Genomic DNA, 24,464 nt, shown 5'->3' with positions numbered 1-24,464 from the left:
AAATTAGCTGAATGATAACTAAGTTATTTTACTAAATTCTTTGTTATATTTAAAGTAATTGAAAGAAACACAGAGCATCTCAAAATAAATACAGTAACAAAAGGGTTAAACCAATTAGAAACTGTCAGTAAAACTTAGTTTCAATTATAAAAGCAAGTAAAAATCTATATTTCACACATGTTACTCAAATAAGAGTCCAAATGGTAGCATTGTATTTTCTGTTACTGTACAAGCACAAATATCAACAACTCTAATTTGCATCATGCTATCATAAATCACAATAAACATTAACATTCATTACACTTTGAGCATACCCTGCAGTTATTCAATATTGTAAACCAAATACTGTTGCTTTTAGCCGTGTATTATAACATTGGGTCTATGCACTAGCGTAGCTGGCGGAGGAGGAGGTAGAGGCAGTCCACCCCAGATGGCACTTTTGGGTCTGCTGTAGGCAGTATGTGTTTTTTTAGAGGCAATATGCGATTTTTGCAAACAGAAGGGCCACCCTGGACAGCACACACTCTAGCTATGCTAGTGAGTCTTTGTACTGCTTCCATTGGAGGTGATCAACATTATTAGTGGGAAGTAGAAAACTGTTGAGCATAGATATTTGATATATTCTTCATTTAAACTTTGTCTTTTAGTTTTGTCTTTATTTATAAATGTTATGCTGAGAGTGAAAGGCTCTTGCAGCACAAGATGTGGAAGGAAAGATAGATCTTAAGATGTTGAGCCTCACATACAACAAAACTGGAAATCATGACACATTAGGAATAGCCCATACTGCAAACCAGTCCAACACATGTCAAACACAATAATTATGAAATGTATGTAAAAATACTGGTCTCTAATGAAATGCCACACACTCACACACACATGTGAACACAATGAGAGAGAGAGAATCAGAGAGACAGAGTAGTTGGCTGTAGCTGTAAAAGGTTCAGCAACAGTTAATATTTATTGTAATGGATATATGTTTTCTAAGATGCTTTTCAAGTAAGCTGTTCATCAGCAGGGTAAGCATTTCTTGCATTAATCAGTGTGGTATTCATTAACTTAACAATTTCTAGCAAATTGTTCCAAATGAATATGACTACAATTGGTAAAATAGTATTCATGCACTTTTGCCACCACGAGTGATATCAGGAAATACGACATACGAAAATATTTATAACTGTTATCAAATTACCCACAGTAGCAAAAGTATACTTCCAAAGCCACCCATCATATGAGGAGTAACAGTCTAGTTACAACAACAACAACAACAGAATAATAATAATAACAATATAATATAATAATAATAATAATAAGAAGAAGAAGAAGAAGAAGAAGAAGAGGAAGGAGAAGAAGAAAAAGAAGTAGAAGAAAAAGAGGAAGGAGAAGAAGAAAATGAAGTAGAAGAGGAAGAAGAAGACGAAGAAGAGGAAGAGGAGGAGGAGGAGAAGAAGAAGAGAAAGAGGAGAAGAAGAAGAAGAAGAAGAAGAAGAAGAAGAGGAGAAGAAGAAGAAGAAGAAGAGGAGGAGGAGGAGAAGAAGAAGAAGAGAAAAGAAGAGAAGAAAAGAAGAAGAAGAGGAGAAGAAGAAGAAGAGAAGAAGAAGAAGAAGAAGAGGAGGAAGAAGACGAAGAAGAGAAAGAGGAGAAGAAGAAGAAGAAGAAGAAGAAGAAGAAGAGGAGGAAGAAGACGAAGAAGAGAAAGAGGAGAAGAAGAAGAAGAAGAGGAGGAAGAAGAAAAGAGGAGAAGAAGAGAAGAAGAAGAAGAGAGGAAGAAGACGAAGAGAGAAAGAGGAGAAGAAGAAGAAGAAGAAGAAGAGGAGGAAGAAGACGAAGAAGAGAAAGAGGAGAAGAAGAAGAAGAAGAAGAAGAGGAGGAAGAAGACGAAGAAGAGAAAGAGGAGAAGAAGAAGAAGAAGAAGAAGAAGAGGAGGAAGAAGACGAAGAAGAGAAAGAGGAGAAGAAGAAGAAGAGGAGGAGGAGAAGAAGAAGAGGAGGGGGAGAAGAAGAAGAGGAGGGGGAGAAGAAGAAGAGGAAAGAAGTAGTAGAAGAAGAAGAAGAAGAAGAAGAGGAGGAGGAAGAAGAGGGGGAGGGGAGAAGAAGAAGAGAGGAGGAGGAGGAGAAGAAGAAGAGGGGGAAGGGGGAGAAGAAGAAGAAGAGGGGGAGGGGGAGGGGGAGGAGAAGAAGAAGAGAGGAGGAGGAGAAGAAGTAGAAGAAGAAGAAGAAGAAGAAGAAAGAAGAAGAGGAGGAAGAAGAAGAGGAGGAGGAGGAGAAGAAGAGGAGAAGAGGAGAAGAAGTAGAAGAAGAAGAAGAGGAAGAAGACCGAAGAAGAGGAAGAGGAGAGGAGAAGAAGAAGAGAAAAGAAGAAGAAGAAGAAGAAAAGAGGAGAAGAAGAAGAAGAGGAGGAGGAGAAAGAGAAGAAGAAGAAGAAGAAGAAGAGAAAGGAGGAGAAGACGAAGAAGAGAAAGAGGAGAAGAAGAAGACGAAGAAGAGGAGGAGAAGACAAGAAGAGAAAGAGGAGAAGAAGAAGAAGAAGAGGAGGAGGAGGAGAGAAGAAGAAGAGGAGGGGGAGAAGAAGAAGAGGAGAAGAAGAGAGAAGAAGAAGAGAGGAGGAGGAGGAGAAGAAGAGGGGGAGGGGGGAGAAGAGAAGAGGAGAAGAAAGAAGAAGAAGAGGGGGAGGGGAGAAGAAGAAGAGAGAAGAAGAAGAGGAGGGGAGGGGGGAGAAGAAGAAGAGGAGGAGGAGGAGAAGTAGAAGAAGAAGAAGAGGAAGAAGACGAAGAAGAGGAAGAGGAGGAAGAAGAAGAGGAGGAGGAGGAGGAAGAGGAGGAGGAGAAGAAGTAGAAGAAGAAGAAGAGGAAGAAGACGAAGAAGAGGAAGAGGAGGAAGAAAAAGACGAAGAAGAGGAAGAGGATAAGAAGAAGAAGAAGAAGCAGAAGACGAAGAAGAGGAAGAGGATAAGAAGAAGAAGAAGAAGCAGAAGACGAAGAAGAGGAAGAGGATAAGAAGAAGAAGAAGCAGAAGACGAAGAAGAGGAAGAGGATAAGAAGAAGAAGAAGAAGAAGAAGACGAAGAAGAGGAAGAGGATAAGAAGAAGAAGAAGAAGAAGAAGAAGAAGAAGAAGAAGAAGAAGAAGAAGAAGAAGAAGAAGAAGTTGATGATGATGACAATGAAGCCACAGTAGTAAAGGAAAGAATTATATATATTCCAGTTTGTCAAAAGTGATGTGTTATATTAGAGAAAGACAGGTAAAAAATGGAAGCTTATACATAAAAGTAGTGAATTGCTACACATGACTTATTTGGGTCTTCCCAGATTAGTGAGATTGATGTAGAGTTTGAATGTCTGTAGATGATCAACATTTATTTCCCAGTCATTCTTGATATCTACAGCCCTCTTTAGGATTTTTCCAGTCTACATTACTATAATATTTGATGGATGAAAAGCAGTGGAGATTATGAAAGGCAATGAATGCACTGCTTGAAGGTGGTATGTAGCTCCCTACTTAAGAAAAAGTAGAAGCCAATTTAGTATTGGAAGAACACTGGCAGAGAGAAGAAAAAACAGGTTTGTTAACTAACTAATGGATTTAATATGTTCCTGAGTAAATAATCTTTGTTAAATTAGCTGAATGGCTACTTTTTTATGTTTATAGATCAGTGATTAGTACTCCAATATGGGTTGTATTAAAGCATCAGTAACTGAATAACATCAGCTAACTTCCAAGCTCTTGAAAGCAGCCTTATCTTTAAGATGCAAATCTGGCAATGTCACGAGAAATTAACACTAAGTCTTTATGCATCAGTCATGCCTGAGTATTATTCCTAATCATTCTGTTATATACATGAAGTTACCAGGAGAAATCATTTACTTAAATCTTCTACAAATCTATATAGATATCTATTAATAAAATAGTGTAATAACAAATTATTATTACCAGTGGCCTAGCACAAAAAACGAATTAGTCATTAGACTATATATTATTCATATAGAAATACAATAAGAGGCTTCCAAATAGGAAAGCATTGTGCTAGAAAGAGCAGTAGAAATCTCAAGACCACAAAAAGGATAAATTCACGAAAGGAATGAAAATTAGAGATTTCTACTGCTCTTTCTAGCACAACGCCTCTTATTGTATTTCTATATGAATAGATATCTATTAGTGTAGACATGTCAGCATTTTCTTTTTACTCATTTTAAGCATGATATTTCATTAATTATTCTTTTATTTTATGCAGGCATAATGAGTTACTAAATGATTTACTTGAGATTAAAGCAGAAATTATAATATTTAAGCTTTATTTCAAAACATTGATGAACTAAGTAATTCAAAATCAAGGTAACAAATTTAGTTTGTTAAGAAAATGTCATTGCACAGTGGTGCATTCTACAATAATAGAAATAGCAGTAACTGTGGGGATGAGTGGAGCCAGAAGGAAAGGGTTGTGACGTCAATGGTCAAGGGGCCTGACTGGAACAGGAAGGGTGAGAGAGGAAGTGAGGGAAGGAAAACCAGGGTTATCCTCTTTTGCCTTGGTGCATTTGCCACAAACAGACATGAGGGGAGCAAGCTAGAGGGATTGGCATTAGCAGCTACTTTCATTAGGTGCGATGGGCAGGGCACGAGTTTTGGACTTAGTACAGCTGGGCGGTAGGCAAACCGTTTCTTATTTCCCTGCATTACAGTTCCCTCACACAGCAAACTACTTCAGCACTTATGTATAAGTATATTTCTTTGTTGTTGTTATCCCTTTCCATGTGATGGTAGTGAAGATGAGGATTGGTAATGATGCTGTTAGACCTTTCTATGGCAAAGGCAATGTAAGATCAAAATAGTGGCCAGGCTACAAGACATCGATACTGTAGCAGGTCTCATGGCCCTGTACCTGGAGGGAAGCACACTGGCACTGTACCTTGGGATTGACAAGGAAGACCGATTGAGCACAGCAAAGTTCGAGCAGGGCTTGAGGGAAGCCTATATGTAGGGAATGTATACTGCGCTTGCTAAGCTGAGAATGGCCAGGTGGACAGGGAAACAGGTTGTTGAGTATGCTGCAGAGGCTTGGAGACTGGCTATGCTGTCTGGTTTTACCAAAGAGGGTCAAGAGAAGGTGGCATGACTGGCCTTCGTAAATGGCTTTCCTGACAATATATCAGTGCGACTGCAACAACTGCCAGGCAGCGAGAAAATGGCAGTAAGCAAGCTCATCACTCAAGCCTGCATATCAACACAAAACACTTGTTGGAAGGCAGTCGCCATGGTAGCTGTGGGTGCCTGCCATGTAGTGCAATGACTGGTAAAGAACAGGGTTAAGAAAACTGTCATGGAGTGACAGCAACCATTCATAGGCCAGTGCTTCAAATGTCAGGGACCGTACATGGTGAGGGACTGTGTGAAGATGAAGCCTGGACCTGTTTACTACCGGTGCAGGCAAACTGGGCGTATTGCTCAAAACTGCAGTTAAGGAAAAGGCCATAGGGAAGTTGATGCCTCTCAAACTTCCCTTGCAAGCAAGTAGAGGTGCTCGTGCAGTCACTGCCCGTAGTTGAAGTCTTGGTTAGATACAGGCTGTATGACATCTCTCATGACCCCAAGGGTGACAAAAAATGGAAGGGCACAAGTAGTGTTTGGGCGGTCAATGGCAGTGAGATTGGATGTAAGGGTAGCAGCGACATGGAGATAGCAGTGCGGGGAACAACACTGAGGCTGCAAGTGATTGTGATTGACCAAATGGTAAATGGAATTAACATAGTGATGAGGATGGACACAATCAACCATCTTAGAGTAGAGTGGTGCTGGAAAGGGGAGCCACTGATGCTAAAGAACAAGCTGAGCTGCTACCAGCATACCTTGAAGGGATGTGCCAGGAGTGAGTTTGAAGGTGAAGTAGAGAGGTGGATTAAGGAGGGTGTCCTTTGAAAAGAATTGAAGACAGGTACTGCAGACGAGATTGCACGTATCCTGAACGTATAGGAAAACGGAAGTAAAATAATGGTGGTGACAGTGACCATGGCAATGATGACGATGAAGATGATGACTTTGATTAAAAACCTTAGTTTATGAAATTCAGAAGGATGGAAGATGAATTAATCTTTGTTGGAATTTAAACTTAAAAATGTTAAATGATTTCTGATCAATCAATTACTATACAGCCTGCTACTGTTTGTATATTGAATGTTTTTGAGTTTCATAATTGATGACCTTATTACTAACCTCTGAGAGAGAGAAAATTATATATCAGTCAAGAAGTCAGTACTAGAAATGTTTCCCAAGAGCCCTTCTTTCCTCATGATATATTAATTTCAATTCACTAGGTGGATTATTACATTTTTCTCGACAGCAAAAATAAAATGGAACAAATGAAGATACAAGAAAGGAAATGGTATTACATTACAATAGGTAAGAAGAAATAAGACTTCATAAAATTAAGTTACTTCATGGTTAATGATAATAACCAATTTGATTATATGCAAAGATAATATCTGTTGGTATGGTATTGGCATCAGGTTATCTATAATACATGAAGCTATACATGCACGCGCATGCGTGCATACACACACACACATACAAGGTTTTAAATTTACTGTTATTGTTGGTTATTAATTATAAGAGGAGCAATAATCAATGACACAAAAACAAGATAACTTTAAGCAGAGAAAGAAAATCTAATCCTTACTTGTGAGTATTAGAATAATCATTTACTAAATTCAGTCATGATCTAATTTGACTGACACTAATCCTATTCAAATATCTCCACACTTAGAAAGCCTAATGAAAACAAGCAGTCCTTTATATGATATGTATGTCCTCCTAACCTAATATTGGTTCCAAACTTTGGCACAAGGCCAACAAATTTGGATTGGGAGTAAGTTGATTACATTGATCCTGATGCTCAATTGGTATTTATTTTGACCCCAAAAGGATCAAAGGCCAAGCTGACTTTGGCAGAATTTGAACTCAAATGTAAGACAGATGAAATGCCATTAAACATTTTGCCTAGCATGCTAATAATGATTCTGCTAGCTTGCTACCTTCTCCTAACTTAATATTAACCAAAAAGTTAAATGTAAACTAAAGGAAATTTTTCTTTACATATATGGGCCAATATTTGATTTGAACATATATTTAGCAAGATTTATGTGAATGTATTATGCTTTTTTATGGAACCAATTTATTTTTCATATACCTCATAGTATATTTGATTTATATACAAACATTTTGTTAAAAACGCAAAATTTGATAGAGAAAATGCCTTTTTGCATGATAATTATTTTTTAAAAATTGTACTTTCTGGTTTCAATATAAATATACAAGGTGGTATCAAATGGTTTTGGGACTAGTTATGTTTAATAAAAAATAAGTTATCTACCTAAATTTCCTTTGAAATAGTCACTTCTGGAATCTGGCCTGGCAGTCGTTTTCCATGAGTCGAGGAACTTCTGTGATTCACTTTGTATCTCAACAACTGTGTTAAAACAGCAATCCTTGAGCTGCATTTTCCTCTTGGGGAAAAGATGGAAGCCCACGGGTGCTAAATCTGGGAAACAGGGTGGGTGTGGAAGCAATACCATGTTTTTGGCAAGAAACTCACAAATGAGGAGAGCTTGATGACAGGGTGCATTGTCATCATGAAGAATCCAATTCTTTGCTCGAATCTGGTCACTTTTGCCAAATGTCCTCCTTCAAATGCTTCAAAACATTGCAGCAGAACTCTGGATTTACAGTCTGGCCCTGGGGGATGAACACCACATTTCTGGGGGTGATTCTCATGGCAGGTCTTCCAGAGATGTTCTTCTGCTTTTGAAGTACCTATACCACTTGAAATATTGCGTACAGCCCATTGCTTCATTGCTGTAAGCTTGCCAAGACATGCTCAATGTTTCTGTAGCAGACTTCCCAAGTTTAAGGCAAAATTACACGTTGGCTCTTTGTTCCTGTCCATGACAAAATCACAGACTCTAGCATACACATGACCACAAAAACACAAATTTCATAACCTGTGAAGTAAAAACAGCAATGTCACTTGGCACACTACTTCATGATGGTCACTGCTAGCTCTCACTGTGCACGCAACCATGTGCTGCCATCTGTTGGTGCACTACAGAACTAGTTCAGGGTTCGGGAACTTTTTAATTGAGAAGTAAAGTTTTGTGAGTATAAAAGCTAAGCAATTAAAGTGCATGCTTTGCAACTATGAAGTTTTAGGTGTGCAGCACCTGGAGCAAATGTTTTCTATCATTGCTTCATGTTTCTGAAATTTCTGAATGAAATTTGATTGACCATTCCTGTTCTTGTATGGGAGACTTAATTCTGGCTTATGGGTGCATTTTAATAGGGCCATTTCTGTCACGGTATTTAGACAAAGTCATCAATCTCAGGATGACTCCCATTCTTTCTACAACCGGTCTTGGAGCCCCTGAAATAAAGTCATAGATATTACCTTCCTCCTCTGACTAAGCTATTAAAAATAAATGAAGAAAACTGGTTAAGAACTAATCATATTTTTTTGGTATGTGGCTATATTAGAAAGGGGAAGAATATGACTTATTAAATTATTATCTCTATATATATAAACGGCAAAATGTTTGTCTGTGTGTGTGTGTATCCTTTATACAAATCCACAATTTTTGCAGTTAGAGGGCTTGCACTTTCTATGGTCATTCAAAACCGTCCAAGGGTTGTTGTGCACATCTTTACATTTCCCCAGTCACCCTGCAAAGCCATTAAAAAATCAATAGAAGTGACTATTTTGTGAATTTTCTATCCAAAACCCAATCAAAATACCCGAAACTTGATACGCCAATTGAATGCCAGCTAGCTGTATGTGATTGGTTGGAGATTTGGACAGTACTCGCGTGTATGTGCACATGCACACAGCTGTATATGCATGCACTAGCACTATGACCCGGTGTTGCTGGGTCATAGTGCTAGTTTTGACTAAATTGCAAGGAAATGCACAGGCAATACTATTTTGTTGTCCGAAAAAAGAAAATGAGAGGTTTGAATGTAAAAAGTTGGAAGAAATATCATAAAGCATTTTTACTGATGTTCTTTCAATATTTCTAAGCATTTCAACATCTAGTGTTACAACAATGGCCTCTGCTCCATGGAGCTAACTGGGTGTACACCATCTCAATCCAACCTTACTCAATACTATCTGCCTCCTTCTTTTATTTCTCAATTTGTGTGTTTCCCCACAGGCCCCTCGCTAATGTCTAGTGCTTACTCTCCTAAATGCCAACCCTCTGAAATTTCCTTCATGCTGATTTGAAGCTACTTCAAACAAGTACTGATTTGAAGCTATTCAAACTTGGACTGCAATGACTGATGATAGTCATGGATGGGATACTTTTGATCACAGGTCTGTTAGATCAGAGCTGCCTTGTGGCCACACAATAACAACTAGTAACAAACTCATCTCAGTTAATGAGGAAACTCCTAAACAGTCACATGATTGGCTGGAAATTGTGATAAATCTCTATCTCAAGAAAACAGTAGTCTGTTGGTGTGGTTTTTTGCCCTTAGTCAGCCTTGATCTGGTTACACCTCTACAATCAAAAGCATTTCAGTAATGATCTAGTTGCTATTTCTAGCAAATAGAATGGCCACATAGAGGATTGTTCATTGGCTGGGATGAGTCTGTTGCTTGTTATTACTGTTGTTTAGCCCAGGGCAGCTCTGATCAAGCCAACTTATAAAGAGACATTCCACTCATATGATCCCATATTTCTCAGTCTTATTTAAAAGAACAGCTTCTAATCAAGATACAAATCCAGCAATTCCAGTGGGAGGGGTAAGTCAATATCATTCATCCTAATACTTGACTGGTACTTTATTTTATTAACCCTGAAAGGACAAGGGGCAAAGTCGACCTTGGTGGGGTTTGAATGTAAAAAGTTGGAAGAAATATCATAAAGCATTTTTACTGATGTTCTTTCAATGTTTCTATGCATTTCAACACAATTTATGTACTGATGTGGAATGTTGCTATTATATTTAGTAGTAGACACACACACACACACACACAACTATACACATACGAATCTGTGGCTTATTCACACATATAGCACATATGAAAGGAATTGGATCATTGGCATACCTACAAAAGCGTACACTCTCCCACTAAATTTGTTTCCCCATAACTTTCAGAAAAATGGTTATTTTTAATGATATATACCAATATGTATGTGCACGTGTCCCCCCCCAACATTAAAATCCGGTATAATTGTAATCTATAACATCTAAGAAGCTATTTGTAGAAAATTTCATTTAAAAACACCCATTTTTCTGAAAGTTTTGAGGAAACAAAGTCAACTTGTATGAATTATCCGAAACTCCTCTCTTTCCCCTTCCTCAACTCCAAAAACTTTTTCACAATAAATTCCGATAAAACTGGAATCTCCACATCTGAAAAGTATTTATTGAAAATTTCATTAGATAATGCCCATTTTTCTGAAAGTTGTGAGAAAACAAAGTTGGTGTGGTATATGGCTCAGTGGTTAGAGCGTCGAGCTTACGATCGTGAGGTTGTGAGCTCGAATCCCGGACCGGGCTGCGTGTTGTGTTCTCGAGCAAGGCACTTTATTTCACGTTGCTCCAGTTCACTCAGCTGTAGAAATGAGTTGCGACGTCACAGGTGCCAAGCTGTATCGACCTTTGTCTTTCCCTTGGATAACACTGGTGGCGTGGAGAGGGGAGGCTGGTATGCATGGGCGACTGCTAGCCTTCCATAAACAACCTTGCCCGGACTTGTGTCTAGGAGGGTAACTTTCTAGGTGCAATCCCATGGTCATTCATGACCGAAGGGGGTCTTTACCTAGATATGCCTACAGATCATTTTAATTTTAAACAATAAATAAAGATATTTCTGAGCCTTTAACTTTGGGATACCTCTTTAAGAAAATGGAGGGGCGTTACTAGGTTGGGTTAGCGCCGATATATTTGAACTATAACAACAAAGGTGAGGACACCTATCCGAATATCTCAATATATAATGCGTACGTGTGTGTATATCAGAAGTTTCATGTGAACCTGTTGACTTCTAGCTAGAGATCAAAACCTAACAGCACAGTCCTACAAGCATCAACCTGCATGGATCCAAACTGGATATTAAATCATGTCAACTTTGGTTAATTACCCTTAAAGTGAAGGAAAAAATGGTAGACCTCAGCAAGCCAATTTAAGTTCAATAACGTGAAGGAAACAATTATATCTATAGAAAAGTTTTAAAATATAAAAGATTAACTTGCGTTAAATTCTTCCAGCCAATCTACTAGTTTGATTTGCAGCCTAGAAAAGGGTGCAATTCGACAAAGTCGTTGCAATCGGTCTTCTGCCATAATTTTCGTTCGGATGTTTCTAGCTGACAACAAAGACTAGACAGGTTGCTTAGTATAATCACGTGATCAAACACTGTTGTTAAGTGCGAGAAATGAATGAATGGATGGATGAATGGATGAATGAATGAATGGATGGATGAATGGATGAATGAATGAATGAATGAATGAATGATGAATGAATGAATGAATGGACGAATGAATGAATAAATGAATGAATGAATTAATTAATTAATAATTTGTTTAATATTGTAAATTACGTTTTTTTCTAGTTCTAATGAATATTTACAATCGGCAGAGAATTTTCTTGTATTCAATTAAGCATATGTCAGTAATCCTTTTTTTTTTCTTTTTTTGTAAAACAGTTTATTAAAAATTTTGGCTCCAAGACATGCGCGAAGAAACGATATAACACGAAAGAACATTAAAAAAATTTAGCTTTTATCTGTTTTAATAAATAGTTTGTACAAATTTTCACGTGTATTTTGAATTTACGCGTCAGTATTGAATTTTAAGTGTTTTCTTTTTAAATATGTTGTCATGACCGATGTAAAGTCGGATAAATCGACTGGAGTTGAGTTATATCTATTTTTCAAACCATTAATTTGTTAATAAGACGTGACTTGAAGCAATGTAAGCTCAGGTATGAAAGTACGTCAGTATTTCAAATTTTCGGCTTTGTTTTGTTTCCCTTGTAGTCGAAATTTTAAAATCCTATCCTCATTAGAACTTATCTGACTTAACTGTTATTTTCAATCTTTTGCGAAGAAAACTGGATGAACTATAATTCATATGACGTCTAATTTTTCTTTTATATGATAGTACAAAGGCGAAAAAAAAAAAGAACTAACAAGAATCAGCGAGGGACTTGCATCGCGTAAAACAGTGAAATCAATAACAACAATAAATACATAACTTTACATTTAGAAGAGGAACGGGATCTTTTCCTTTTGAACGGCACTTTCTATATTAACCGAAAGGTTAATATAGGGCGTTACGATTATCAGAAAATCAAAAAAAAAATGTGTGTAATAGGTGTAAAACAACTTCCTATGAACGAATATGAAAAAAAAAATTCACGCACGCGAAAGGGGGGTGGGGGAGAGGCCTCGGAAAATTCACATCGGGAAGTTCCGAAAGCGTCTGAGGGGCTGACCCGGGCACCAAAACAAAAAGAAAATAGTGTAATATGTGTAAAACAACTTGCTCTAAACGAATATGACAAAAAAAATGCGCTCTCGCGAAAGAGGGGTGGGGGAGAGGCCTCGGAAAATTTATATCGGGAATTTCCGAAAGCGTCTGAACCGGGCACAAAAACAAAAACAAAAACAGCGTAATAGGTGTAAAACAACTTGCTCTAAACGACTATCATGAAAAAAATGCGCGCTCGCGAAAGGGGGGTGGGGGAGAGGCTTCGGAAATTTCACATCTTCAGTCCACGGCCTTTAAACTAAGAAAAAATGGTTAATATAGGGCGTAATCTAAAAAGTTTTAAACCTCGTATACTGGTAGAATGTGTTTATAAAACATCATTTTCTCTTGGCTTTATTGAGAAAATTCTATAGTTTGTAAGATATTTCGTATGAAATTTCGAGCATTTCGGCAATTTTAACCAATCGATTACTTCCATTGACGTAAACAACACTCCGTGCTGTATGAATATGTCCCTCCTTTAAGAAACAGATTGGGTTTATTTACATTTGTAAAGAAAAAAGGATACCCTTCCCCCACCCATAACCCTAACTCACCCTAACTCTAACCCTAAATCTAAAATAGATTGAAATGCAATAGATCGATACTAGGGTTATAATTATAGGTGGCAATTTCATACGACACCACTACGGAAAATGGGATTTTTTTCTAGCGATGTCAAATGAAAATGTCAACCATAATTATGGCCTTAGTATCGATCTATTGCATTTCAATCTATTTTAGAGTTAGGGTTAGGGGTTGGGGAAGGGTGTCTTTTTTTCTTCACAAATGTAAATAAACCCAATCTGTTTCTTAAAGGAGGGACATATTCATTATACACAGAATGTTATTTACCTAAATGGAGGTAATCGATTGATTAAAATACACAATAGTAATATTTCTGTAACAGGATGTTGGGGTCACAAGGCAGAATGCCGGTTGAAGACATGTCGTGTAGCAGTTGGGGCTTCAATGTTGTGCCAGGTCTCATGATACAGGAATTCTTGCAGGTAGTGCTGTGCTGTTAACCTTGGAGAAAATCACAACAGTGAGAAAGCTAAACCTGAGCTAGTGCTGTGTACGTATTAGTGTTGCTGGAGATGAAGGCGACGGAGATGGAGAACGGTGACGGTTGAGATGATGGCGTCAGCTGGAGCAGGAACATGGCTGGGTGGGCTGGTCGTCTATTGATGGAACTGGAACTGGCTGAGTCACTCTGTGGTCAGAGGTTAGCCCTGAGAAGAACTAGAACCAAAGACGAGAAATCATGATTTGCTGGCACCTTTTATAACCTGAGGTTATAAAAAATGTGTAGGAAACGAATATGAAAACAAAAATGCGTGGAAAGCAATGGAGAGTGGGGAGACTTTAGAAAATCCACAAGATCTGAGGTCCTCCCTCTTTACTTTTAGGAAAATGGGGTTTTTTTTAATGAAATTTTATATAAATACCTTTCAAATGGCATTCATTATGATTAAAAAGAAATTTGTGCATAAAATCTAAGGGGGTAGGGAGAGAACTTTGGTAAATTCACAAGATCTGAGATTTTCGCCCATAACTTTGAGGAAAATGAATATCTTTTAATGAAATTGTATATAAATACCTTTCAAATGTCATGCATTACGGATGCCTAATGTGCCATAAACCCCTTATTTTTGTTCAGAAAAAGGGAGGGACCCACAAAAATACATTTTTTAAAGGTGATGTACGAAACTGCACTAGCCCCTTTTCTTTACCTGTATTTTAAGGTAACATTTTGCAGAAATACGTTTTCTAGAGTGTGTATTATATTAGATTGAAAATTCAAACAGGTTTGAAAAGAATAATAAGTGAAAATGCTGAAATTATAAAAATTAGTGGTAATGAAGTCTGGATAGGAGAGAGAAAGAATGATACAAAATCCTTACAAAACCCACGTTAGTGTTTGTATGTGAAACAAGTAAAAGTATAATATTAAAACAAAATATCTTTTACATATCTTTTAAAAATCACTGGATATATTAATCCCAGATTGCAGATTATAGCATCTTAGGTCACTGTAATTCATTCATTGAAAAAAGAAAAACATTTTCCAATAATTCACATTTCTCCCCCCACCTTTTTTCTGAACAAAAATAAGGAGTTTGCAGCTCATTAGGCATCTGTAATGCATGCCGTTTGAAAGCTACATATATAGATACAATTTCATTAAAAGATATCCATTTACCTTAAAGTTACGAGGAAAAAATCAGATCTTGTGAATTTCCCAAAGTCCTCTCCTCACCTCCTCAAAAAAGATTTTACCTGCAAATTTCTTTATAGTCGTAATGTATGCTGTTTGAAAGGTGTTTAAATAAAATTTCATTAAAGAAAACCCATTTTCCTAAAAGTTATGAAAGAAAAACTCGGATCTTGTGAATTTCCGAAGTCCGTTTCCCACCTTTCCTCGCATTTTTATTTTCATATTTGTTTCCTACACATTTTTTTACACCTGTTGCACTATTTTTTTTTTTGTTTCCAGGTAATATTGTAAACATTAATCACATTTGGTATTCTTGCATCATCTTTGGGAGTAAACATTGGCCACCATTGTTGTTGCAGTTGAGGCAGTTTGAAACCATCAGGTAACAGGTACTTCATTTTCAAGAAAATTTTGCCTCAACTTCGACCCAGTTGTAACTGAGGCTGCTAATAAAATATCTAGATAATTTTGGGTATTCAATAATCGAAATTCTTTTCTCTGTTGGGCTCCAAGTCAATTTTTTCCTAATTTGATAATTTTCAATTTTCAAAAACTGATGTCTAAACTGGGGCAAAATGAGTAATAATCAATTTCAATAATCTCTTCTCTTTAACTGCATGGGGGAATGAATGGTTTTCGACTTTTGAGGAAATTTTTGCAAATTTGTATTCTACATAAAGGAATTCATGTGACTATGAAAAAAACAAAGAGAAAAATTTTTTGTGTCGACCACCTGATACCCTTCTTGTTCCTTTGTCACTCTGATGTATTGATGCTTTTCAATATCTTTCTCCCCATGAAGTCAAAATTTAGAACTGTCTGTAATTTTAAAAACAAAATTGAAAAATTAAAGAAAAAATTTTCATAGTTGTATGAATAACTTATGTTTTGAAAATTCCAAAAAATTAAAAAGTTATGAGGGGTTATATGGGGTGCTTAAACCAGAATTCTGTAGAGAGCCACTCCAGCAGATAGTGAAGAAACTATAGAGAATATTTTATGTTGAGTTTTTCGATTTAGTCATATTATGCCATTTTCCTATGATTCCTTTTCATTTGACCAAGATATTGATGTGTATGAGTTTTTTTTTCAAATGTAATTCTAGAAAATTGAAAAGGCAGTTTACCTTATCTTTCCTTACTCATTTTGACCCATCTAAATTTGTCTTTCATATGCTTGAAGAGAAAGGAGATAATTTTTTGAAATAGTGTTCTGAATGTTATAGTGTTTTTAATGCATTTAGAGAAGGTCATTTGCTTAGCTGATGTAGCTTTGGTTAGATAGTGAACATTTATAAGAACATTTTTTATCAAGGTCAAAAGTGCAGTAAATGTTTCTCATTGTGCCCCACCATCCTTACTGGAAACAGGAAAAGCAGACTTTCGGAATATTACCATAAAACCCATTGGAGAAAGAAAACTGGAAACTTCTGAAGAATGGGTTATTAATCCATACTCCTTTGATTTGGATAATATGTTGGATGATGAAGAGTTGAAGGAAGATCTTATTGAACTGTGCACAAATCATGTTCTTGAAATGCAGTTTGAAAACAAAACTTTAGAACAATATTGGTGTTCGGCAATGGACATGTTTCCAAGACTTTGTGAAAAAGCACTAAATGTGCTCATCCCATTCACGACAGCATACTGATGTGTCTGGATTTAGTGTCCTTTTGTCAATGAAGTCAAAATCGAGAAATCACGTGGCTGCACAAGCAGACATGTGGATTGCTCTCAACAACAAAGTGCCACGTTTTGAAAAACTCTGAAGCAATAAACAGGAACAAAAGCCATTAAATTTAAACTGGCTTATGGACATTTGAACATTAGTTCTTTAATTTTTCTGAAGAAATTTCATGCATGAATGAAAATTTAATTTTTTTGTAATTATGCAACTTTTAGTTTGTTGTAATATTTTTTCTTTTCCATGTTACATTTTTGTTTATATATTATTAAAAATTGATTATACAAATTTGTTTCGGTTACCTTACCTTTATTGTGAGTGTTTACTGAGCGAAAACACCTAAAGCTCCACGTGGCACTGGCAGGGTGTGGTGACGAACCCTGCTGTATTCTTCCACCACAACTTTCTCTCACTCTTTCTTTACTGTTTCTATTGTACCTGCATTTCAAAGGGCCAGCCTTGTTGCACTCTTTGTCATGCTGAATCTCCCTGAGAACAATGTTAAGGGTGCATGTGTCTGTGGAGTGCTCAACCATTTGCACTTTAATTTCATGAGCAGGCTGTTCTGTTGATCGTATCAACTGGAACCCTTGTTGTCATAACCGACGGAGTGCCGTGACCAAATCCAGTAACAAGGCTTTAGTCAGCCTGAGGCTATGGTGTCACGCAGTAGGACTGAACCTGGATCCAAGTGGTTGGAAAGCAAGCTTCTTCCCACACAGCCATGCTTATTTACAGAAAATTTAAATTTAAAAAATACCCTTTTTCTGAAAGTTATGAGGAGACAAAGTCGATTTGTGTGAATTATCCAAAACTCCTTTCCCTCAAATCCCAAAAATATTTTTTGCAGCAAATTCCAATGCAATTAGAATCTACACTATCTGAAAGGTAGTTGTAGAAAATTCCTATGAAAAATATCCATTTTTCTAAAAGTTATGAGGAAACAAAATTTGGTGGGGGTACACTTGTGTATGTATGCCTATTTACTTTGTAGCAGTGTCTCAAAACCCAACTACTTGAAAGTCAGTCAGACACCACAAGTGAACCACCATAGTTTCATGTGATTGGTCTATTAATTGACCAGTCAGTGTGAAGGCTGTGGCATAGTATGGTTTTCTTGAACATTCTAGAATTAGGCTTCTGGTCCCCTATAAAACTATTTGGAATGTAGCTTAGAGTGCAGACAGCTAACAAAGTTCTGTTGCCACAGAAATGTGCACAGGCAACTTCACATAGTTTTGGACCAACTGTATGTTGTCACACAGATAACTTTCTATAATTTCAGAACAGTTTGTCACTCTCCTAGTTGACAATTATTTATATGGTTCATTATAAATACCCGACACCAAACACTAGTTATGTTCATGAGTTTGCTCCAATTATTATCCACACAGCCAACAAAATATATCTTTATTTCCCTGCTATACCAGCAACTAAAACTCCTCACAACAACTTATTTTAATTATTGTGAAAATCCAGAAACTGAATAATTACATAGGCTAGCAATGATCACTGGATTTAATATTCCACAGTTACATTGTCAACCAACAGCTAGTATTATTTTGGTTGATGACTGTCCAAAGGTTTTATTGGAGGAAAGGTAGATATTTTATTTTGTAAGTAAGATATGCTGTTGTTCAATTTTTGAGTTGTTGAATTAAGTTCAGTCCAGCATTTAGTCATTAAGTGCAAACTATCTAAGCAATGGTAGTGCCAGGCCAGGGCAAAGTTGCGCAATGGGTCTGGCTCCCACCAAAATTGCCCTGGCTCAAAATTTGATTTAAATGTAAACGATACATATTTATTTCATTCCACATTTGCAAATGAGAGAAAAAAATACTATTACTGTTTTACATTCAACTGTTCTAGGTCTTGCTCCAAATTTCAACAGCAATACAGTAAGTGAAAGAAATAAGAGAGAGGGTCAGAGAAGAGAAAGATGTGATAAAGAAGAGTAAATAGGGAGACAATGTGAAGTGTAAGGGGATAAATAGTACCAGTTATGCACCTGCTTGTGTAATGCTGTAGCTAGAAGAGTGGAGGAATGAGTATTAGAAGAGGAGTTGTCCATTTCCCATACTGGCATGGGATGGATCCAATGAGTTGGAGAACCATATCATGCTCCAATGTCTGCTTTGGCATGGTTTCTGTGGCTGGCTGCCCTTGATTTTGCTAAATACTCAACAGTGTGTACTGGCTGCTTTTTTGTGGCACCAGCATTAGTGAGGTTGCTTTGCAATTTGCAAGACAAAGAACTTAATGAGCACTTATATAGCTGAAAGAGAGGGTTCATTGATTCTAAGCAGAGTGATGAGAAAGGAACAGATTGATGATAGTTGTGAGAGGGTGGAAGGGGAGAGAGTTACAAAGTAGACACTATTAGAGGAGAGATTATGGATGGGGCAGAGGATAAGAAAAGGATTAGTGTCAAGAGTTAGCTAGAAAGGGACAAAATATTAAGGCTGATAAAGTGGGTTGGGAAGTGGGGTGTCCAGCTCAACTCACATTATAAAGGCAAGTATCAATGTTAGGTGTGAAAGGAAAGGGAACATAAAAGGCAGAGCATAAAGAGTCATGGGAGTAGACCAGAAATGAGATGTTGAGATGGCAGAAGAGGTGTAGGGAATGGACTGAGGAAAATAAGGCAGAAGGTGGGAGAGCAGTGAGTGAGTGCAGCATGAGTAAGGAGTAAAAGAGAGATTGGAGGGTACCATAGAGGTGGAAGGACAGCAGTGTGTGAATGCAGAGAACGTATCTCAGGTAAAGAGACCATGAGGAGAGGACAGTGAGAAGAAAATAAATGAACTGCATTCATCCACTGTCCTATGAGGAGGAACAGTGGATGAATGTAGTGAGATCAATGTCAGAAAGAAAAGCTGGAGGATACCATAGACGTGGGAGGGAGTACAGGGTAAATGCAGTGAGAGCAGTGATATAAGAAGACTGAAGGAGGAGGATACCACTGAAATGGGGTGAGAAAAGATGAAATTAATGGAAGCATCAGTAGCAGAGAGATGGAGAAGGAGAGGCAGAAGAGGAGCAAGAGAATATCAGCCACCAGCACCCTCCTTGTTATATCCATGCTTGGTTGAAAGAATGGGTTTTTCTCCAGTACATGTTACCAGTTGTCACTGCCACTTTTCATCTCCATTACAAAGCTCAGCATTTTAAATCAGTTTTTATCACTTCATCTCATATCTTTTTATACAAATGTACACACACATATAAATGTATGTATGGATGGATGGATGGATGGGTATGCATGTACATGCCTGTATGAATGCTTACATTTTGCACTTTACATGCAAAATTGCTGAACTGCAGACAATGATAGCTGTTGACATTTCCTGTCAACAAATCATCCACTAGCTCTGCTTCTTCAAAGACAAGTGGAACGAAAACTTGCTAAACTGAAACACAGGAAAGAGCTAGCAATAAAAAAAGGCATCCACTCACAAAACAATGCCTCAATAATATGTATTTTTCTAACCCATGCCACCATGTAAAACAATCAAATTTGTTTGATCAGTCAAACAAATAATGATATTTGTTTGTTCAATCAAACAAATAAGTCCCTGTCCAACCACTGGTTGGTCAGGGACTTGCTTGAGGCAACAAATTCACTACTCCACTGGTCTTTGAAACATCACATCACTGTTTCACTCAGATGACAAGCAAAGCTGTGGAATGTCAGTATTTCCAGATATGCACACACACACACAGAGAAAAACATATATATATATGCACACAGTAATACTTTGGTTACGTCTCAATTATGTTTCTAAAAAAATGCAAATATAAAGAAAACAGCACCACATGGGGTTATTATAACAGCATAGAGATACAAGCTATTTTTAGTGGTATGAATACAAGTGAAGGTGTAGGCAATGCTGTTGCACCCTCTTAACAACTTTAGGTGTCATCAAGCAATTTCATGTTACACACTGTAATCTAGAATTGATAAAATAGAAAACTAGTTTCATTAAGATGCAATGTTATTATTCAATCATGAAACAGGTTTAATTAATCAACTTAAGCCTTGTGTACACAAACCTATGCACTTCTCATTCAGTTGAAAAGCAAAAGTACAAAATAGGACAATAGGGGGATATATTTGCTCCAGGCTCTGGTTTTTCTTCACACGTTCATTGCTTCTTGGCGACTGCATTCTCTTAAGTCTTTTCTCATGAAACAATTACATAAGTATACATATGACAATCATCCCAGCCATATACAGGAGTGCTTTGTTAGTAAATTGAAAGTCAGTAATAAATATAGTAATGAACTTAGTGTGCAGGTAGGAGTCCACTAGGGCTCATTTCTCAGTCTGCTCTTACTTATTATAATCCTCCAGGCCATAACAGAGATGTTTAAGACTGAGTGCCCATAGGAGCTCCTCTACGCTGATGATCGTATTCTTATAGCTGAATTTATAGTAGAATCAGAAAAGTTTCGGGTGTGGAAGCAAGGCTTGGAATCAAAGGGTCTTGAAGTTAACCTAACAAAGATTGAAACCTGAATAAGCCGGAAAGCAAACAAATTACTAATTCCTTCAGGAAAATGGCTCTGCCCAATATGTAGGAAAGGTGTAGTTGGAAATTCCATATGGTGTATTCAGTACAAGTTATGGACACATAAAACGTGCAGTGGAATCACAGAAAAGTTAACAGAGAAAGTAGTTTTTGTGTGTACTAGATGTGCAGGAACAATAAACACTAAGAACTCATTGGAAATAGATTCTCTCAAATGCTCAGGAGATACCTTAAAGATAGTAGATAGTTTTGTTACCACAGCACCCTAAATAGCAGTGGAGGAGGACGTTCTGAAAGCATAGTCACTAGAATCAGAACTGGCTGGAAAAAGTTCAGAAAACTATTACCTTTGTTGGTAACAAAGGGCTTCTCTCTCAGGATGAACATCATATGATCTGCCTTTCATGTATTAACAGCAATGCTACATGGTAGTGAAACGTGGGCTGTGAATGCAGATAACATACTTAAGCGCAAAAGAAATGAAGCTAGCCTGTTCTGTTGGATATGCAATGTCAGTATGCATGTATGACAAAGAGTAAATGAGTTGAAAGCAAAACTGTGCATAAGATACATCAGATGTGGTATGCAAAAGACTGCACTGATATAGTCATGTGATGTATATGGATGAAGACACTAGCATAAAGAAGTACTGATCACTAAATGTGAATGGAACCTATGGAAGAGGTAGACTCAGGAAAAAGTGGTGAGAAATGACCTTCAGATGTTGAGGCTCACATAAAATATGATAAAGGACCGAGATAATTGGTGATTTGCTGTGCTTCAGAAGACCTGCCTATCTAAGTAGTAACAAAACTCTAAAGGCACATTGATCGTGTCTATGCTCCTCATCTTCCTAACACATCTGCCTCCCTTCACTCATTTCACCTCTATCTCTCACTCACATGAACTTACCTGTGCACAACTTGTCTCTTTTCTCTGCAACTCATATTCGTGAACACACATGTATACACTCATTGTATTTGCTTCCCTATCATATATTCTCCTTTTGCACTTTCATGAACTTACCTGCCCACTCACCCTATCTAATCCTCTGTACCACTTATATACTTCTTGTAATGTGAGGCTGGGTCCCAATACATCTTCACCATTTTCTCTTTCTCTTTTCCTAACTGGGGTAGCCATATATCTCATCTACAGCAAGAAACCTTTTTTTTTTTATCCCTCTATCATACTCTAACCTTTCATTAGCTAGCACAAAGCCACCTACCCTCAATACAACTTCCCTGTCAGTTGAGGGGGCTTGTCTAATGAATTCACATTATATGTATATATATATTTTCACGAATTTGGGTAAACAAACTGGACAATATATGTAAAGTATATCCATTTACAACTGATGAGTCACTCCATCACTACTCAACAAAAAGCAGAACTGATTTTACATTATATGTATATATATATTTTCACGAATTTGGGTAAACAAACTGGACAATATATGTAAAGTATATCCATTTACAACTGATGAGTCACTCCATCACTACTCAACAAAAAGCAGAACTGATTTTGCAAGAAACTGATTAGTGACAAACCGTGTCATCAACTTCAAACAAATATATATGTTGGCTGTAATAAATGAAAGAACAAGTTCTCAATACCATTGTACTGAATAGTAATTTATTTAAGATGATGGGCATTTCCATGACATGAAAATGGTTCATTGAACATTATCAACAGTTTAATCTGTCCAATGAACAGGCTTGACATTTAAATTTTATTGTGGATGTTAGCAAGTTTCATTAATTTTCCAGTTTATTTCTTGTTAGAGTGTTTACAATTTTGGCATGTTTAGATTACAGGTGTACGCTAAAAAGTTAGATGTACTATACATCGCTACCGTTGCTATAACAGCTGGAAAATCTCTACTACTCATAGTTTTAAGTTGTTTTTTCTCTCCCTCCAGCTGTAAGTTCATTGTCCAACTTACAGCTGAAATAGGTTGCTTCTTAAAAACTGTAAATAGCACCCTTAAATTTTTGATATATACTAATTAAATGTAGTTGAAAAACCTTTCCTGATCTATGAATAACAGAAGCCACCTCTGTATTTTAGATGTCAACAGTAGAACTTTTGTATAGTCACCTTAGTTTGAAAAATAAAATCAAGATGGCAAGGTATGAGACACTTGTTAATGGCACAGAGGGACTTCATTTTCACCAATAAACACAGTGGCAATTTCATTACTTATAAAATAAATTATTAGGTACACATTCTAAATTTTGAACAGCAACAATAGTGTAAAGTTGGTATATGCTGGATGATCATTTTCTGTGCACAGGTATGGTAATTTCTGTACCAAGTAAAATGAAAGAAACTGTACAGATATTATTAGCTTCTTTCAGGATATGACTGCAGAAAAGAAAGTCAAATTTTACATTATGACCACAGCATATAAGCTCAATTCTGGATCTCAAAGTATTACAATGAAGATAGGATCTAGCCATTACTCTGATGTAAATTGTAGGGTTCAACTGAAACTTGCTCATTTTTTTGCCATATCATAGGAGTACCAGATTGCAAATTGTCTCTAATGTTGTCTTCTTGTCTGAACATTTCTCAAATCAACTAAGTGCTCATTCAGTATTTCTTGCATTTGATTCCTTTCTTGAGGCTCTACATATTCTACCAGCTGGTCTTTGAGTTATTTAGTTGCATTTGCTTTCCGTTAATGTTATCACTGACAATCAGTTTCCTGTTTTCTAGCCACATTCTTTTTTTTTTTTTAATCTGTTGATTTTCTATTTGATAGACTTTGTAATTTTTTTGTTTTGCTCTTCTTTAAAGACTGTATATAAAAGAAACAAAATTTTATGACTGGATGCTCTTCCTGTCACCAGCTTTTATCTGCTTTCAAATAAGAGATTAAATATTTTTTTTATTTTTAGCACAGGGCAACCAGTCAACTAGGAAAGTCAACATTACCACTCCTTTGCACAACTGATGACAAGCTTGGAATATCAACTTTCATGCATATCTGTGCATACATACACACTACACACACACATGAATATACATATGTATAAGTGTGTAACATAAAATGTATGTGTTATATATGTGTGTGTGATATACACACTATATATATATATATATATATATATATAATTGTGTATGTATACACACACACCTGTATCTAATTTATATTTATTTTAACATACATAACAGACTTCTGCACACTTTCCATCTACCAAATCCCTTCACAAAGTATTGGTTAACCCAGGGCTAAAGCCAAAGACACCAAAGTTACTGAGCTATGGGATTGAACCTGAAACCACATGTCTGCACCTAAGTATAAAAAGATGAACTTCTTATCTGCTTCATGTTTTCAATTTCATTCTTTAGTTTAAGAAACTGAAATACTTTCCTTGCTGACTGATAGTCTAACTACAAGAGACAGAGTAACAGTGAAGGTAATGTAAGCAGGACATGTTGAAATTCTATGATTTATAAATTTTACTATTTCTATCTTGATGCATAAATTTATATAATGATTTC

General features: G+C 36.8%; 1 protein-coding gene across 1 annotated transcript in view; it reads right to left on the bottom strand.

Annotated features, from left to right (window-relative positions):
* Positions 1 to 11,387, bottom strand: part of LOC115216483 (mitochondria-eating protein-like) — a 40,992-nt gene extending 29,605 nt beyond the window's left edge. Inside the window, exon 1 of the mRNA XM_029785901.2 lies at positions 11,241 to 11,387. Coding sequence (XP_029641761.1) covers positions 11,241 to 11,330 — 90 coding nt within the window. The 5' untranslated portion in view covers positions 11,331 to 11,387. The remainder of the gene's footprint in view (positions 1 to 11,240) is intronic.
* Between the last annotated feature and the right edge of the window lie 13,077 nt (positions 11,388 to 24,464).

The sequence above is a fragment of the Octopus sinensis genome, linkage group LG10, assembly GCF_006345805.1.
Source record: "Octopus sinensis linkage group LG10, ASM634580v1, whole genome shotgun sequence".
NCBI lineage: Eukaryota > Metazoa > Mollusca > Cephalopoda > Octopoda > Octopodidae > Octopus > Octopus sinensis.
Note: the sequence above shows the minus strand (reverse complement) of the source record. Positions and strands in the feature narration are given on the sequence as shown.